We start from the raw sequence: 17,641 nt of genomic DNA, 5'->3' as shown, positions 1-17,641 counted from the left end.
TATCAGAGACCATGAATTTTTGAGACTCTGCTGTATTGTTAACTTAAGAAGACTTGTTAGAATTGTATGCAATATTCTTTATTTCATTTGAATCTCAGTCCACTTGTTAAGACTTTCTGCCACTGTGGGAAATGTTTTAGTATTCTATGGAAACATATTTTTCTCTGAATATCATTCTGAAATATAAAATAAATGGCATAACCCTTGGTTGTCTCTATAGATCAGTGCTCTCCACATGAGATTCATGCTAACTTATTAAATTTGTTAAGCTATATAACAGGGCTGGACAAAAAAAAAAAAATCTAGATGCCAGAACAATTTTTTACCCAAAGAAAAAGGTCTAAAATAATGCTTCTTTTTTTACTTTTTCTGGGCATAGTGACCCTCTTTCATGTTAGCAGATATGCTGCTATAAATTCCAAACATTTTGTGCTGCTTTTAGCCTGCAATTTAGTAAGTACAAAAAGACAATTTTAGGAGCAGATACCCAGTTTTTTACTTGCAATGGTAACCTGGTGCCCAGGATTTGTTGAGCCCTACTATATTGTGTAATAGAGTAGAATGTCTGTTGATAGAGTTTCTATTAAACAATTAACTATGGCTAAGTCAAGGTCAGCTGTTCATATAAAGCGAAACCTCATTTAATGGTCACCTTTCTTTAACAGCCAAGTAATAATTCCCCTTGTATAGTAAAAGCATGCATTTCAAATCCCTGATTAATAGTCAACCCTCTCAATCCTTTATGGATCAATTGTTTGCACCACTGGTGTCTGCAAAAGAGCCATTCTACTGTATTTATTTCACTGTTGCAGACCTGAAAATTACATTCAGAAACTGAAGAAAAATGATAGGAAAAAATAATAGCAATTGAAAGACCGGAAAATGAAAAATCTATCAAGTCAGATTCACTGATAGATTGAATATGAAGTGAGAGAAACTATAGTAAGAGATTAGGAGAGACACACCAAGTAGAAATTAAAGGATTTCGTGTTAAGATTGAGTCGAAAAAGGCTTTAAAAAAAGGAGCTTGTTAACAAAAGCCAGATTTGATTCAGACAGCAAAATTCCTATTTTCGATGCCATTTTTTTGGAGAAGTCAATAATCTTTTATGAAAGACAAGAGGGTCATTCCATTTCAAATCACCCGGCAAAATGCCAAAATGACACCCATAGTCTCAGATTTCAATGATTTTTTTTCTATTTGTTGCATTTACCATCCTTATTAACTGTGTGAAATATTATTGGCATGTCTCTAAAACTTTTTGAGAAAAAAAATGTTGAAATTTAACAAAAACTGATGCAGATTACTTTTCCGAGGCTCAATTTTTAAGCGGCATTGTTTGAGAAAATAAATCATAACTTTTTCAATTTTCAATATAGTCAAGTGAAATTTTCACTAAAGTGTTCACAAAAACATACAGAATATGAATAAAAATAATTCATACACTTACATTTGAAATTTACATGCAAAAAAATTATGTAAACTTTGTTTTTGTGGAATTTTTCGTTAGAAAAAATACAATTTTTCAAACGTATTTTTAGACCAGAGGCACAGCAGTTACCAAAACAACTTTTATTTTAAATTTCTCCTAAATATATGAAGTAAAATACTGGAGAAAAAAAATAATGGTTTTTTGACCGTTAATATGTTTATTCTGGCTTGCAACACAAAATTCATCAAAATAAGACTGGATCGTTCCGATTTCAAATCATTCAACTAGATACTGAAATGCAACCCATCATCCCGAATTCGAATTATTATTTTTTATTTATTGCTTCTACCATGCTTGTTGACCATGCAAAGTTTCATGTACATATCTCAAAAAAATTTTGAGAAAAAAAATGTTTTCTAACCTCACGAATGACATCTCTTAGGCTAACCCATTCAAGCAATATTATTTGTGAAAATATATAACTTTGCAGATTTTCAATATATTCAAATGAAATTTCCACTAAAATGCTCACAAAAAAATGTAGATTATGACTAGGGAAAAAAATTTAAACCTTTGCATTAAAAAATTAGATTGCAAAAAAATTGATGAAATTTAATTTTTGATTCTTTTTACAATAAAAACACAATGGCTCACCTTTGCTTTTTCATTTACAAAAGCTCTCCTGCTTTTCGCACAGCATATTCAGTGACATTGAACTCTTCAGATTTTTTTCCTTGTTCCCCTTTCCTAAAGCAGGGGCCAGAGTTAAAATTTGCAGTTTTCCTCTTGTTGTGATGGTTAAATTGAGTCTTATTTCTAATTAACTTTATCAAAATAATCATATTTGCTTTCTGTTTAATATCTTCATTAAGTGTGCTTTGAGATTCATTTTCTGGTAATTCTTCAAAAACTTCACAAACATTTGGTTTGAAAGTGTTACAAGCAGATTCAACTTTTCTTTTGGCATTGTTTGACTTGCACTGTGGAGCTACCCTATGAAGTTTAATTGGTGACTCTTCTATGTTCTGTAGACATGAATTTATTTCTTCAAGTGCTTCTTGTTTAATAATTGACATTTTTCCAAGTTACTTCTCTACATTACTATCACTGTTCATCTCTTCACAGTATTCAGTTTCTTCACCTAACTTGTTGTTTATATTCACTGTCCCTACAGGCATGCCATATTTTTTGCCCTGGAATTGATTTTGTACAACCATTTATTTCATTTATACATGAAAAATACAAGTTTACTATCCTTAAACCTTTTGTTATTTTTTTTCTTCTGACATTTTAAAGGATTAAAGCATGCTTTCGGATGTATTTCATACTTTGAGAAAAAAGCTCTATGATGCTTAAACATACAGTAGATAAATGTTCAGAACTTGCTCCACTCCTCAATATTGATGTCCGATGGGTCCAATAATGTAATGGGTAACAGATTTTACATTTTTATGACAGTCAGATCCAGTTTTTTTTCCAACACTATAAATTTCAAGTGTCTTTTCTGACATTTTACTTTGAATTCCAAAATGATATAACGTATTTAGCTCAAATGGAAATTGTGTTATCATAAGAAAAATTTGCTAACCCTGAGTTGGCTACTCTATGGAGCACATTCTGTCTTCAGCAAGATCATAATTGAGACTTGCATCATTTTATGGGGAGCAGTTTAGTTCTAACACTTTTGTTTTAGTTTCCTCAATGAAGCAGCAGCAGTGACTTTATCATCACCTGCTGGGATGATAAAGTCTTATAATTAAATAAAACACCAGCTGCCCTCTGAAGGACAAAGACCAGTGTGCCATAGTTTATATCTTCACAGAAGCTATTATTATTTTTTACAATCATCATCACAACAAGAAACATTACATCTTATATATCACCACCAGGCAATATATACATTAGGTTTTCAATTCTACTCTCTTCCATCTGCCTCAGCTACAACAATTAGGTTGTAGTTGATAATTATTTCATTCTTTGTGATTTAATGCCTCATATTCTGGCTTTTTATCAGCAATTTTAAATTATTTCTTGGGAAAAATATATAGAGGCTTGTGTTAAATATTATAATGTAGATTTTTTTCACACAAGTATAACCATTTCATATTTATCATATACATTAAATATATGTTTATTAAAATATATGCTGTAAAAATCAAAGTAATTAAAAAAAAATTAACACTGTTGTGGTAAAATAACTTTATAATTAAGCATGTTAAAAAACTTCAAAAATTAATCTATATATATATGATTAATATTATCTGGATTTATCAAATACAAAATAATTCTTTATGCAAAAATATATCAGATTGCAAAAGTTTGTCTTTGTTGCATCATAAGAAATATTTATGGATCAATTAAAAGTGAAATTAATTATTTGGAATTTGAACACTTCTAAGAATCTGAACATGAAGGTTAAATTTGAAAAATTATTTTGTTCACCTAAAACCTTTTTTTTTTCACCAACTCCCATTTGACACATTACATTAACATTTCTAATTATTTCATAAATTCATTTAATCCTAGAATTTTAAAATTTATTAATTCTTTTGAATTATTGCATTAACTACTCATGAAACTTAATTTAGTGAATACTGTAATAAATGTATAAGCGTACATGAAAAATAAAATATAAATTTCGCTTTACTAAGCATGAATCATTATATTAAGTCAAAATGTACAAATATAATTAATGTAGTCATATAAGTACAATTGTGTTTTGTTACTCAAATATATTAACTGTCAAAATAATGTTTACTTTTCTACAATCTTCTTAATATATTAATAGGATTAAATTTTAAAAAAATTGAAAATTCCTGCTGTGCATCCAAAGAAAAGTGTTTAAAAAATTGTGTTAAAAATAAAAAAATAATAATAAAAAAATTAAATTTAAATGACTTTTTTCCTCTAAGGTTTAAATTTTCTTTCCTAGTCATAATCTACATTTTTTTGTGAGCATTTTAGTGGAAATTTCATTTGAATATATTGAAAATCTGCAAAGTTATATATTTTCACAAATAATATTGCTTGAATGGGTTAGCCTAAGAGATGTCATTCATGAGGTTAGAAAACATTTTTTTTCTCAAAATTTTTTTGAGATATGTACATGAAACTTTGCATGGTCAACAAGCATGGTAGAAGCAATAAATAAAAAATAATAATTCGAATTCGGGATGATGGGTTGCATTTCAGTATCTAGTTGAATGATTTGAAATCGGAACGATCCAGTCTTATTTTGATGAATTTTGTGTTGCAAGCCAGAATAAACATATTAACGGTCAAAAAACCATTATTTTTTTTCTCCAGTATTTTACTTCATATATTTAGGAGAAATTTAAAATAAAAGTTGTTTTGGTAACTGCTGTGCCTCTGGTCTAAAAATACGTTTGAAAAATTGTATTTTTTCTAACGAAAAATTCCACAAAAACAAAGTTTACATAATTTTTTTGCATGTAAATTTCAAATGTAAGTGTATGAATTATTTTTATTCATATTCTGTATGTTTTTGTGAACACTTTAGTGAAAATTTCACTTGACTATATTGAAAATTGAAAAAGTTATGATTTATTTTCTCAAACAATGCCGCTTAAAAATTGAGCCTCGGAAAAGTCATCTGCATCAGTTTTTGTTAAATTTCAACATTTCTTTTCTCAAAAAGTTTTAGAGACATGCAAATAATATTTCACACAGTTAATAAGGATGGTAAATGCAACAAATAGAAAAAAAATCATTGAAATCTGAGACTATGGGTGTCATGGCTGGGTGATTTGACATGGAATGACCCAAGAGTCATTCACACCAATCCAAGGATGGCTGTACAAATCTAAAAACACTGGCTTGGAATCGGAGAATTCGATATGTGGGATAAAACTATTGTCAGTCATTTAACAGAATGTACAAATCTAAAAACACTGGCTTGGAATTGGAGAATTGGATATGTGGGATAAAACTATTGTCAGTCATTTAACCAAGTTACCCCTATTAACCAAGGCTCTTGATTCCTGAGATGATTCTGATCTCACTCTTCCTTGATTAATCAAATGTGATCTTCACGTATTATAAATAATAATATCGTGATCTTCACATATTTCCAAGGAATCAGCATGATCCATCCAAGGAATTTGTTAGTGTTAGTAGACATCCATACCCGAACTGGGATTATCAAGTTTCTAGTTATTATGCTAGCAGCCCTGGAGAATTTTCCAGTTCCTGTTAATGACAAAAATTTTGATGCAGGAGGGTCCAAAATCTAATTGTGTTGGAGGTGTATCATATTTACGATATTATTCTGCAGAGAAATGACAGACGATAATCTAGTAGCTGGTTAAATTTATAAAAATTCTTGATTTTTCTAAAAGCATGTCACGAGTTAGAAAAGAAAATTTGTGTAAGCAAGAGTTTATTTTTAGGCATCTGAAGCCCGATCAACTAAGAAGACGATACAAAACAGCTACAAAAAAGAAAACCCTCAATCCTGAATTCAATGAGGTAATTACTATTGAGCTATTCATTGATTGTTCTTAAATACAAAAAAAAAATTGAAATTATGGTAACTTTATGATCATAGTATTATAATCATGAGGTCATCGTAACTCCACGGAAAACACATGTTATACTGGGAAATTGTTGTATCAAATGTTTGAAGGAAAAAACGAGCTTCTTAAGAGAATTCATATAAATGAGGTGAAAAACTATATTATTAATTTTGTTACAATGTAAGCAGTTGCAGTGAAAATACACCAGGTTAAAAAAGAACAATATAATTTTAATAATTACATGTACAAACTTCTAGGAACTGAATTCTCTAATTGGCACAATTTGACCTGATTGGTCTTTATATGCCAATAAAACCGAAATCCAATTCAATCTGAATTCTCCAATGTCAAGGTCAAACACACTTTTTTCTAATGAAAAACACAGATTTTGTTAATTTCTTCACAGAAAAAAAAAAGGGGGTGAGGCAGGGCTCAGTTGGGACATCGCAGTGAATTGATTGATCTTATTAGGTCATTGTATTACATGAAAAGTAGTATGGGATGGATAGGAATTCCAATTCTGGACTTACCGTGCTGGTTGTTATAGTGGAACAGTCACAATAATTCATATTCATTATAACAAGTGTGAACTGTACTATGACTATTTTTGTTATGACCTTCTACATGCTAAGTGTGTTATCACAGTATTGAATATCTTACACCTGGTAGTGAAGAACCAACTTTTAGTTGTAGATATTATTGGTCATAAAAATTAGGACGAAACATAAAAAATTTCTACTATCAAAAAATTGCATGCTCCATTCTGTTCATAACTATAAAATCGTTCAGTTGCCTCATGTGATCCTCAATCAAGAGAGAGGGAGGGAGAGATTAATCGAAAAAGGGAAGAGCTGTTGATATGGCAGCCAGCAAACTGTCCCATAAAGTCTCTTATCATGGAATAACTCTGGAACCGTTCATCCTAGAAACATGCTTCCAGTTGGAAAAAGTATTTAAATAACTTGTAGACCTCAGCTATGTCATTCATATTGCAAGGGGTTGTATATCAAAATAAAAATTAGCTTTTAATTTGGTCACCTCGTTCTAAAAAACCCCAATTAAAAAGTTATTGTCCTGAGCCCAACAAAAAAATTCCATGTTTCAAAGTGTAATATTTACTAAGATATTTGAATTTGAAAATGGAGGAAAGAACAGCACATGGAAAGCATAGAATAAGCTTGTCCGTCAGTTTATAGAGTTCTTTCTTCATTTTCAGTGATTTTGAAATTCAAATACTTGAGCAAATATTGCACTTAGAAACATGATTTTTTTTTTCAGTCTTCGAAGAGACAGCAACAACTTTCTAATTGACTTTTTGAGGATAGGGTGTCTGTATAAAAAGTTGATTTTTATTATTTCACTAACTATACAACTCCTTACAACATTAATGACGCATCTGAGTTTTACATGTTATTTGGATAATTTTTTGTAATGAGAAATATGCCTCTAGGATCAACGGTTTGCCAGTAATTTGTAGTAGGGGGGGGTGAGGGGAGACTTAGCTATGCATCTTGTATAAATAAATAACATTGAAAATATTCTCTAATATCATTTGTTCATCACTTTTACAGGAATTTGCCTTTGAAGTGAAGCCTTATGAGATGAGCAAGAAAACTCTAGCAGTTACTGTTTGGAGTAAAGATTATGCCAAAGCTGATGAATACATTGGTACAGAATAAAACTTTTACGTTCCAATAATGAAGAAGTATCATGATTATCTTTATCCTCCATTTATCTCTCTCTAGAACTTCTTAACAAAACTCTACTCTTTATTTCACGAAGTTAAATTTGTGGTTGAAACAGAATCTTCAATCCTTGTTTCACTGATGTAAATGTGGTTTGAAAACAGTTGTTCACAAATGTGATTGTCATCATTTTAGCAATCTCATGCCATTACAAAGGAATTGTAATTTGTTAGTTACTATAGTGCAGAAGATTAATAAGAGCTTATCCAAACTCATCTTTAAGGAAAAATGGCGCATATGAAATAAAATATATAGGTTTATATAAAATAACATGCCTGCATAATTTGATTTCTGTGAGGAATTTTTAAATTCTCTTGAAGTGTTGTCAGCAGAGGCATAACTGCATATACTTTATAACTTAAAACATTAACCAGGTCAGAAAAACCATGCTACACTTTGTTTTGTATTGGCAGCCAGCAAAGAGTTTAATTTGTTCCTCCATTGAAGAGTCTGATTACCATCAAAGGGTTCTGTATGAAGTGAAATGTTGGAAACCTCTGTCCTAGTATTTTGAACACATTAACATGCACACCTATAAGACACTCCTAAATGCGTTAGAGTAGTGTTCTTGAATTGCTGGTGCAAGAACTGGTGCCAGTCCATGGTAATTTCCTACTGGTCCATAAAACATTTCATCCTGTTCATGTAGGCATTACATGAGTTTAGAGTTGAGGAATAAAATACAGCCTACTAACTTTTTGCCTGTCTTTGAATTATTTCTGTTATTTAAGGTCCTCAAGTTATTTCTGCTACTTATGAATTTTTGCCAGTCTGCAAATTATTTCCCCTATTTGTGTATTTTTTAAAGGTCTGCAAATTATTCCCCCTCTTATTTATGTTTTTTAGGCATATTTTTTGCTATTCAAAAAGTTATTTCTGTTATTTATGTATTTTTTTGCCAGTCTGAAAATTATTTCTTATATGTTTTGCTAGTCCACATTATGTGCATGTTGTTGCATTTTTATTGCAAATTAATGTTGTATTTTTACCATTAAAGAGTGGGTTCAATATATGGAAGAGTAGATAAACTTTGCCTAATAACACTCAGAAAAATTCACACAATGAAAAAGGCAAATAAAGGAAATTACGAAAACTCCTTATGCATCGACATGCTATGGATGTTGTCTTCAAAGGATAAACTATCTCGCTGACTGAGGATCCCACTTGGATTGATTACCAAATCTTAACTCTTGATTGCTCAGCGGAATGAAAAAATATATGTCTGTTCATGTCAGACGTCATGATTAAAATGAAGCTGAGCGACTGTGTGGTGTCCTTATAAGAAATGACTAAAAGAACTAAAGTGATAAAAACATACAACGCCACCTAGTGTTGTGTAAGGGGAACTAGGGAGTTCCACCTCGGACATCAAGTAGACAAGATGTCTAAATGTTCTGCTCTTTCGCTTTATAAATTCTTTCTATCTATATGTATGTAATCTATCTAAGTCTAACGTAATAATAAATACTCATCAAAATAAATACCCATGTGTTATCCACTCGGCTCACAAAAGTGTTAAAGAAAACACAACAGACTGCATGTAGGTTTTCTATAATGCCCTGATTGGTTGCTTGTGAAATGGAGCTGTTTGATTGGTCTATTCGAATTTTCTTACAATTCCTGTTCTTAATGAACTTTAGCCATGGTGTTGTGATTGGAGTTGTTGATTTATTGTCATTTACTAATTTATTTTTGAAGGCACGAATATAAGTGCCTCCATAGAAGTCTAAATCAGTCATGTACTTTATAGAAAACTACCACTTCCTGAAATTTGAATCTATGACCCTCTTGCCAGCAGTGAGCAGTGATGGTCAATTTTCCACATTCTTAATTTTTAGATTTAAATAGATAGATTCAAATTTTATAGCTTTCCATAAAGTAACGTACACGACTGATTTAGACTTCTACGAAGGCACATATATTTGGGACTTCAAAAATAAATTAATATACAACAATAAATCAACACCCTTGATCGCAACACCATGGCTAAAGTTCATTAAGAACAGGAATTGTAAGAAAATTTGAATAGACCAATTGAATAGCTCCATTTCACAAGCAGCCAGTCAGGATATTATAGAAGACCTACATGCAGGCGCTTAACTTCATTTCGATCATGACATCTGACGTGATCAGACGTATATTTTTTCATTCCACTGAACAATCGAGAGTTAAGATTTGGTAATCAATCCAAGTGGGATTCCCGGTCAGCGAGGTAGTTTATCCTCTGAAGATGACACCCATAGCATGTCGAAATGCATAAGAAGTTTTCATAATTTCCTTTATTTGCATTTTTCGTTGTGTTGTTTTTCGTTTCGTTCATATATATATATATATATATACACATACATACATACATATACATATATATGAGTATTTAAATGAGCTTCACAATCTACCCTAACCACCAAAAAATTCAGATCTCAACCAAATAAGAGAAAATTCAAACATGTTAAAAGGATGCATCAGAGACAAACAATCTCTTCTATCAAATCTACAGAAACTTAATCATTGATGAATATCTTGTGCTCACTTAGACGCTGTGCAGAATTTTGGACAGAGAGTATACATGCAGTAATTTGGACTGAAGGATGCCCAATAAAACACTGAATCAAAATAAATATCTTATTCACTGGCTAGTGTTCATGTCTATATTTTTGTATTTGTCTTTGACCCATGCATATTTTTCTGAAGATGTTTAATTGGCTGTAGTGAAAAATAAAACCATAATAATTTGATCTAAAACTGAATTTATTAAATTCTATTTTGCAGGAGGATTGTCTCTGGGTGTACAGTCGAAAGGAGACAGACTTTGTCATTGGCTAGACGTTGTGCGTAATCCGGATACCAGAGTCGAGCGATGGCATTCCTTGAGCAGTGCTGTGATTGATTGATTGGAAACTGCATTTGGTTTAGTATGTTTGATGTTGAGTATATCAAAGCATAAAATCAATGTTTGAATATCTATCGGGCCAAATGTTCAGTTTATTTTGTTATAGCGTAACAGATTTTTAAAATTTTTTTTTAATTCAATACTTATGGCATTGAATATCATTTTGTGGTTGTTAATGGAATGTTTTTAATTCATTGAAGATAGGTAAACGGAATTATTATCTTTTGCGTTATCACATTGTCGAGATTATGGATACATCAGTTATGATACAATGCTCTCATCTCTCATTGCGATTTAGTTGTGTAGTCTGTGAACACATAAATCAGTATTATTATGTTTGTCGCAATTACAGATTAAACATCCAGTTATGCTGCTAAAATACTAGCATCTGGAACATGGCATAATAATCTAAAAGAAGAAATTGTGCATTTGTATTGGCGCAAGTAAGGAGCACCTACATACAAAAATATTAAAGTCATGAAACATTAAAAAGAAACTAAAATACTCAACATGATGTAGATTTTTTTTACAAATTTGAAAAAAAAAACCGTTAAAAATTTGGTAATTTTTGTCACACCACAGTCATTTTTTGTACACAAGGGCTAATTAGACCGGGACCTACAATTTATTGCTGATTCCGAATGGCAGCCTTTTTTTATACTTACCAAGAGTAAGTATGCTAACCCCTCGATGTGGGACTCTCTGTGGTAGCATTAAAAATTTCACTCACAGATAGTGCTGCATAAAAAAAACTCCACATAAAATGTGACACAAACAGTGCACAATTACACATGGGGCTCGACTTTGATTTGATGGGGCCCTGGGCGAAAAAAAAGGGGGTGGGTCCATTAACTGTGGTCAAAGAGGTTTAGCAAGTCAGCAAATACACTACATATTTGTAAACACATAAAAAAAGGATATGCACTATTTTAAATGAGAAACTTATTGTAAAATTCTCTGTGGAATATCTCACAATAAATGTTTTTTTTTGTACTCTCATATGAGCAAAATCATTGATAATGTCATCATAATGTAATTTTTGAGTTATCTCAGCTTCAATACTCAATAAAACTAAAGATGACATTCCTGTAAAAGATTTAAGCGAACTGATGATTTTTTTTTCTTTTTTAATAAGAAAAATTATCTTTCTCCAGAACAGTTTGATAGTGGTTATGTTGTCAATGATGATTCAATGCTGTCTCAACATTTGGAGAAACGTCTCTTCTCTAAATCTCTAACCTTGTTTAACATTTGTGGCATTGTGTCACCAACCTGAACTAAGAACCAAAATTGTTGCAGTTCTGAAAAAGTGTTTGCAAGATCAGATGTATGAAGTTTTGCAATTTGCAAACATACAGAATCTTCATGAAAATTTCAGCAATTTCATGTGGATCACAGATGCAAATACTCTCTTGTCATTGTTTCATAAATCATTTTGTGGTAAAAAAAAAAGTGAAATCAAGGAATCTAACAAAAGACTGTAACACAACATATTTTTGTTGTGGAGTTAATATGGAACTGTCTGAGTTTAATGCCAAAAGAACTGCCAAATGATCTTAGTGTTTTTTACCTCTTTCGTATTTTTCTCCTTTGAAGGTAAGTTCGGTTAGGCAAAAGGCGAAAAAAAAAACCTGTCTCATTAAAATTAAACACATCTGCATCTTTATACCCTTCCATCATTGGTTTCAGAATACCATTCTTCCAGTTTTCAACAGTTTCTTGAGATGCAGGTATGCTCTCTCCACAAACTTCCCTAAAAACAATGTCATGGCACTCCTTGAATCGGGTCAACCATCCACTCCTTGCAGTGGAGTCATCTTGATTGAGACTTTTTGCAAAATCTTTTTATTTCTCTTGAATTATTTGTCCTGATAATGGGATTGAGTGAGATTGAGCAGATTTGAACCACAAAAGATTTGCTTCTTTATCTGATTTTCTTATGCATTTTCTGCTTGTTTCGTGATTCAAATGTTGACAAAATTTTTTCCTTATTTTTAGCAAATATTGAAATAGTGTTCTGTGCTATTCCATATTCTTTGGCGAGTTCACTCTGAGTTTTACCCAATTCTAGTTTTTTCGAAATTTCAACTTTTGATGTTAAACTATGAAGTTTGTGTGGAGCCATTGCATTCACTGCTGTTGATGTTCATAATGAAAACCAAGTGACATATTCAGTTAGCTCTTTTTCTTTTGCTCCTTTTCCAAGAAGTCATAAAACTGTTCCGCCGAAAACATTCTCCGCAACAGACAATATCAAAACTCCCAATAGATACGATTTTTTTTTCCTATTGGATGTTGACAATATCCACACTTTTTTTTATCATGAAAAGAATGAAAGACCTTTCCCGGAAATGGCACTAAAATGATGCGCCGGCCAACAGGTTTCAAACATTTATTCTTCATTTGTACAGCCGCCCTCCCTGCGGGTCACATCATAGAAAACAATGAAACAAAGGATTGTTGAAATATCCATGAATGATGTAGAACAATTAGAACTCTTTCTTTCAAACCAATCACAATTCAGGTCTATCACCATGGGCAATTTACTACCTAGTGAGTTGTGCCGCAAGCGTAACTGCGTGTGTGTGTACCTAACAGTCTGAGTACGTATGTAGTTTTGTGTTTGATTTTTCAGTGCTGCCATCTATATTTCAGAAGTGAAGTAAGGGATGTGTTATGATTGAATTTGTACTGTTTGTAGGTCTGTTACTCTCTGTGGTGAGACTTTTTTAAAGGGGAGATTGGTTCGCATTCGTGCCTTGAAGTTGGGAACCACAGAAAACCAACTTCAGCCGACCACCACTGTGGCGACGGTGGGGTTCGAATCCGGGACTTCACAACTCGAGTCCATCACTATGACCACTCGACCATCACAGCAACGAACAATTAGAACTGTCAACACTCCACAATTGTAAAAACCAGTCGTGGTAAAGGAACAAAAATCTCATAGTCGACTTACGCAGAGTTAAGCCAAACATGTGGTGTTAGAGAGTTTTTCTTAAATTGAAATTAGTATTGTGCCAACCAAGGGAGTAATGGATGTCAAGTTATCTGGATAGACCAGTTATTCACATGTTGAGTTATCGAGATTCCACTGCATTTGATGAAGGTAAGCAGGGGAAAAAACAAACTAGAAAAACAAAAATTCGAAATTTGTATTATATTTCTTTCTTCCAGAGTTTTGGTCATGGAAATGATTGAGCATATTTTGCTGAGAACCCCCTCCCTGTATGGGTTAATGTGGTCACCATATGCATTACTTCTTATTTTTGTTCTTATTTTTTTTTCTAACGAAAAATTGTTGGATTGGAAAGTAAATTACAGGATTTTAACTTTCTGAAAGTTGGAAGGTCCTTTCATCATATAAAACCATGCACATAATTTTATGAACTGCAGATGCAGCAGCCTTACTATGAAACCTGGCTTTATATCATCTCTGCTTTATTTCATTGCAATACATTTAATATATACATTTTTATTTAACAACAAAGACACACACAGCCATACAGGGTCATTACTAGTGCTGCTATACAATGCAAAACAAAAATAAAAATGGATGACAACACAAAAAAACAATACATACACTATGCCATTCTTAGGGACCAACTTGGTCCGTCCTAGAGCATAAAAAAAAAAAATCCTGTACACAACAAACAGCATGCTCTTGATTTATTTCAAATGTTTCAGAAGTAATTCAAATTTTTTGCCTTGGTTGTCTATTTATGACTTCAATAAATGTGCCAAAATATGCCATTTTTTAACATTCCTGAACTTGTGAATCACCTTTTATTTCGCTGATACAGTTTCGCTCTCACAATCTTATGGCAATCTATGGCAATCTTGTGGCACAGTCACTCGAATATGGGTTCAATTTACCGTTTTTTTCACTATGATGGATGAGTGCATTGTATATCATTACTTCCCAGAGAGAGCGCTATCAATATATATACATGTTAGTTTTTATTAGGTATTTGGTGTAATAGTTTCCATCCAATAACATCTGTAGATGGCTGATGTTAAAAAATGTGTAACAAATGTTAGATGGTGGAACATTAATGTTTTGCTGCATATAAACATTAGGCGATGTACTTGTAGTATTTAAAAAAAGCAAAGAATTGTTCAAATTTCATTATTTTTATTCCAAGAACCTCCATTTAAATGATGAACCAACACAGTTTTGTTCTAAGATGCGAAATTTGTTTTCTAAATATTTTTCTAATGGAAGACGTTCTGATTTTGAGACACAACATACATGTTGCATTGAATTCAACTTGAATGCATTGTAGTTACGAGCAATCAGTTAATGAAATGTGTTTTGACTTTTTCTTGTTGATGGGACCAAATGTTTGAAGAGATGTATTCAACCAGTCTTGATTTTTAGAGCGTTATTTTTAAAGCAAGTGAACTGATTTATGAGTGTTTTTATAATAATTATAGCAACATTGATAGAGCTATGGGTAGTTTTATTTTTGTACATCTGATATGTGTATCATTCTGAAATAACTGGTTTTCAACAAGCCATTTTGTTGTTTATATTTTGGGGGAAGCTAGAAGATCTGTATCAAAACTTCCTCCTTCTATTATTATCTTATCAATTTTGTTCATACCTTTTCCCATACAGATGTTGAGTGGCTATACAGTAGAGTTTTGATAATTCTGCCTTTAGAAAATTCAAGGTTCCAGTTAATCTTGGGTGCTGGAATTTTTTTAAATTCTTTTTTCTTTCTATTTTTTGCCAAGACCTTGCTTTATTTCATATTGTTTAATTTTTCCAATGAATGTGAGCAATTACAGTTATAAGGGGCCTTGATCGCTGAGTTTTTATGTAACAATTTCTATTGTTTTTTGGATAATCCAAGCTTTTAGTAATCCAAGGTAGCCTCTCTGTCCCATTCACCTCAGATTATCGACACTCTACTGCACTTTTCTGCTCTTTCCACTAGGATTCAAATCGAAAGAAAAATGATAAGTGAAAGCAATGGAGGATTTCAACATTTAATTAAGTTGCATTATTGGACATAGCATTACATACACAAAAGTTGGTTTCTTTTGTGAACTATAGAAGTGGAGTTGCTTTTAATTTTCATCGATGACGATGATTTTTTATTTGCTTGGTATACAGTGAATCGCTGTAGGGTAAAACTGTCATAAGGTCCTTTTTTTTTTAATCAGGTTTTCTTGACGTTGTTTTTTGACAATGTCTGACTACATGTGGTATATATTGTTTTTTTTTTGCCTATTAACTCATAAAGATATTATGTTAAACAAATCATTAATCATTATCGAAAGGGCTTTCTGGGGCTGAAGAGCCATTGTTGCCATCATCAGATGATGTTTGTAGGTCATTCCTCCAATCATGAACATCTGATGATGGAAGCAACTTTGCAGGAGAAACTATGAAAAACACAAAACTGCGACAATACAGTCAAACTTGATTATAATGACCTCGGCTATAATGGTGTGGCCAATTCCCATAGAGAATAATTTTAATGAACCTTACTTATAATGCCAGTGAAATGCCATGAACTCTGTTATAATGGCACATTCTTCATTTCGCTTTTAATTCTGTTCTCATGGAATTTCTCCAAGACATTCTTAGAATTAGAGCTCATCACATTAAGACAATGTCTTTCTGTTATTCTATTCTATGCTTCATGTTGAAAAAAATATTGATTAGAAATTTGATGCATCTAATTGATGTGATATATACACAGAACATTATCGTACTTTCCCCGAAATTTTGCTCTTTCAAACATATTTTTTCATGAAACTATTATGAAAAAGTCTCAATAATTAATTCATTATTAAAAATTCTTGAAAATGCCAACCTTGGTTGCAATGAAACCTTGGTTATAATGACAAAATTCTGTGGACATCAATGTTGTCATTACCAAGTTTGACTGTATTTAAACCCTAAAAATGTGTTATCAAAAGCTTTTATCGATATGGCTATTGCACAGATGATCGGCGGACCAGATTTTTCTGGTCATTATCTGACACAATGCCTCTGTTTTGGAATTTGGCTGACACCTGATCTTTCTTTTTTGATTTGCCCTGTGATACACCGAAAATTGCCTATTGGCACCTATTGAAATTGCCTCAATACATGTTATCTAATTTGCAAAACTTAGCTGTGGGACGAATGTTTTCAACATTCTCTGTGCCTTTCTAGCTACAGCTTTTGCAATGAGCTAAATTATTTGGTTAATGTGGAGGGATCTTGTTGATTACAAGATTTGGAGAAAAAAGCGAGGGAGAGGTATCTATAGTATAACTGATGTAAAAATTTGAGTCACTACTGAAGTTTCCTATCATTGAAAAATAATTGTTTGCTTCATCAATTTGATTTTCCTTTACGTATTTATGTCACAGTAACAGTCCCCCCAGAGATAGGTGAAAGTCCGAAAAACGCTTGTAAACATTTTCATTTCGGATTTTTCCCAAGTGAAAGCCTGTTTTTAATGAACCAATTTGACCATTTTAACCATCATGAACTTATTACTTCCTGATGTTAAGTAAGCAATTAATAATTATCAATTTATTTATTAAATGCTGGCACATAGCCGGTGAGTTTAAGTTCACTTGCACTCAAGGCGAATAGTTCCAGACATCCCCAGAGGGGTGCGGAGTCATGATGCCCTTTACTGCATCGGGCAGTTAGTACGCTGATCTGCCACCCACCTTTGTCAGAATGAGCTATCAGGACAAAATAAAAGTTATAATTAAATAATTGTATTAATTAAAGCATCTGATAAAGTATTATTGAATATTATAATTGATGCTCAATAATTATTGATGAATTCAATTTAATTGATAATTATGGTACAGTTATTACTAATACATATAATTATTTATGAATTTTAATAAGTGTCAGGAACTAATGAATTCACACAATGGATAATTGATTCATTTAAAAACGGTCTTTGACTTGGTCTGAAATGAAAACTTTAACAACCGTTTTTTGGACTTTTACCAGTCTTCTGGCTTTTACTGTAACACGAACTTATCAGTGAGGCAGGCTTGGTTGTGCGAGTATTG

The 17,641-nt window shown here is 32.1% G+C and overlaps 1 protein-coding gene across 2 annotated transcripts in view; it reads left to right on the top strand.

The window, feature by feature from the left end:
* Nucleotides 1–17,377, top strand: part of LOC149085788 (rabphilin-3A-like) — a 71,561-nt gene extending 54,184 nt beyond the window's left edge. For both annotated transcript variants that reach the window (XM_089232187.1, XM_089232188.1), the window contains exons 16-18: nucleotides 5,843–5,921; nucleotides 7,540–7,636; nucleotides 10,483–17,377. In XM_089232187.1, the coding sequence (XP_089088313.1) occupies nucleotides 5,843–5,921; nucleotides 7,540–7,636; nucleotides 10,483–10,604 (298 nt within the window). In that variant the 3' untranslated portion in view covers nucleotides 10,605–17,377. The remainder of the gene's footprint in view (nucleotides 1–5,842; nucleotides 5,922–7,539; nucleotides 7,637–10,482) is intronic.
* The last annotated feature ends 264 nt before the right edge of the window (nucleotides 17,378–17,641 follow it).

Source organism: Pholcus phalangioides, unplaced genomic scaffold (assembly GCF_987345545.1).
Source record: "Pholcus phalangioides strain wild (caught in Gottingen) unplaced genomic scaffold, Ppha-v1.0 ptg000005l_1, whole genome shotgun sequence".
Lineage (NCBI taxonomy): Eukaryota > Metazoa > Arthropoda > Arachnida > Araneae > Pholcidae > Pholcus > Pholcus phalangioides.
This window is presented reverse-complemented; position numbering and strand designations above follow the sequence as displayed.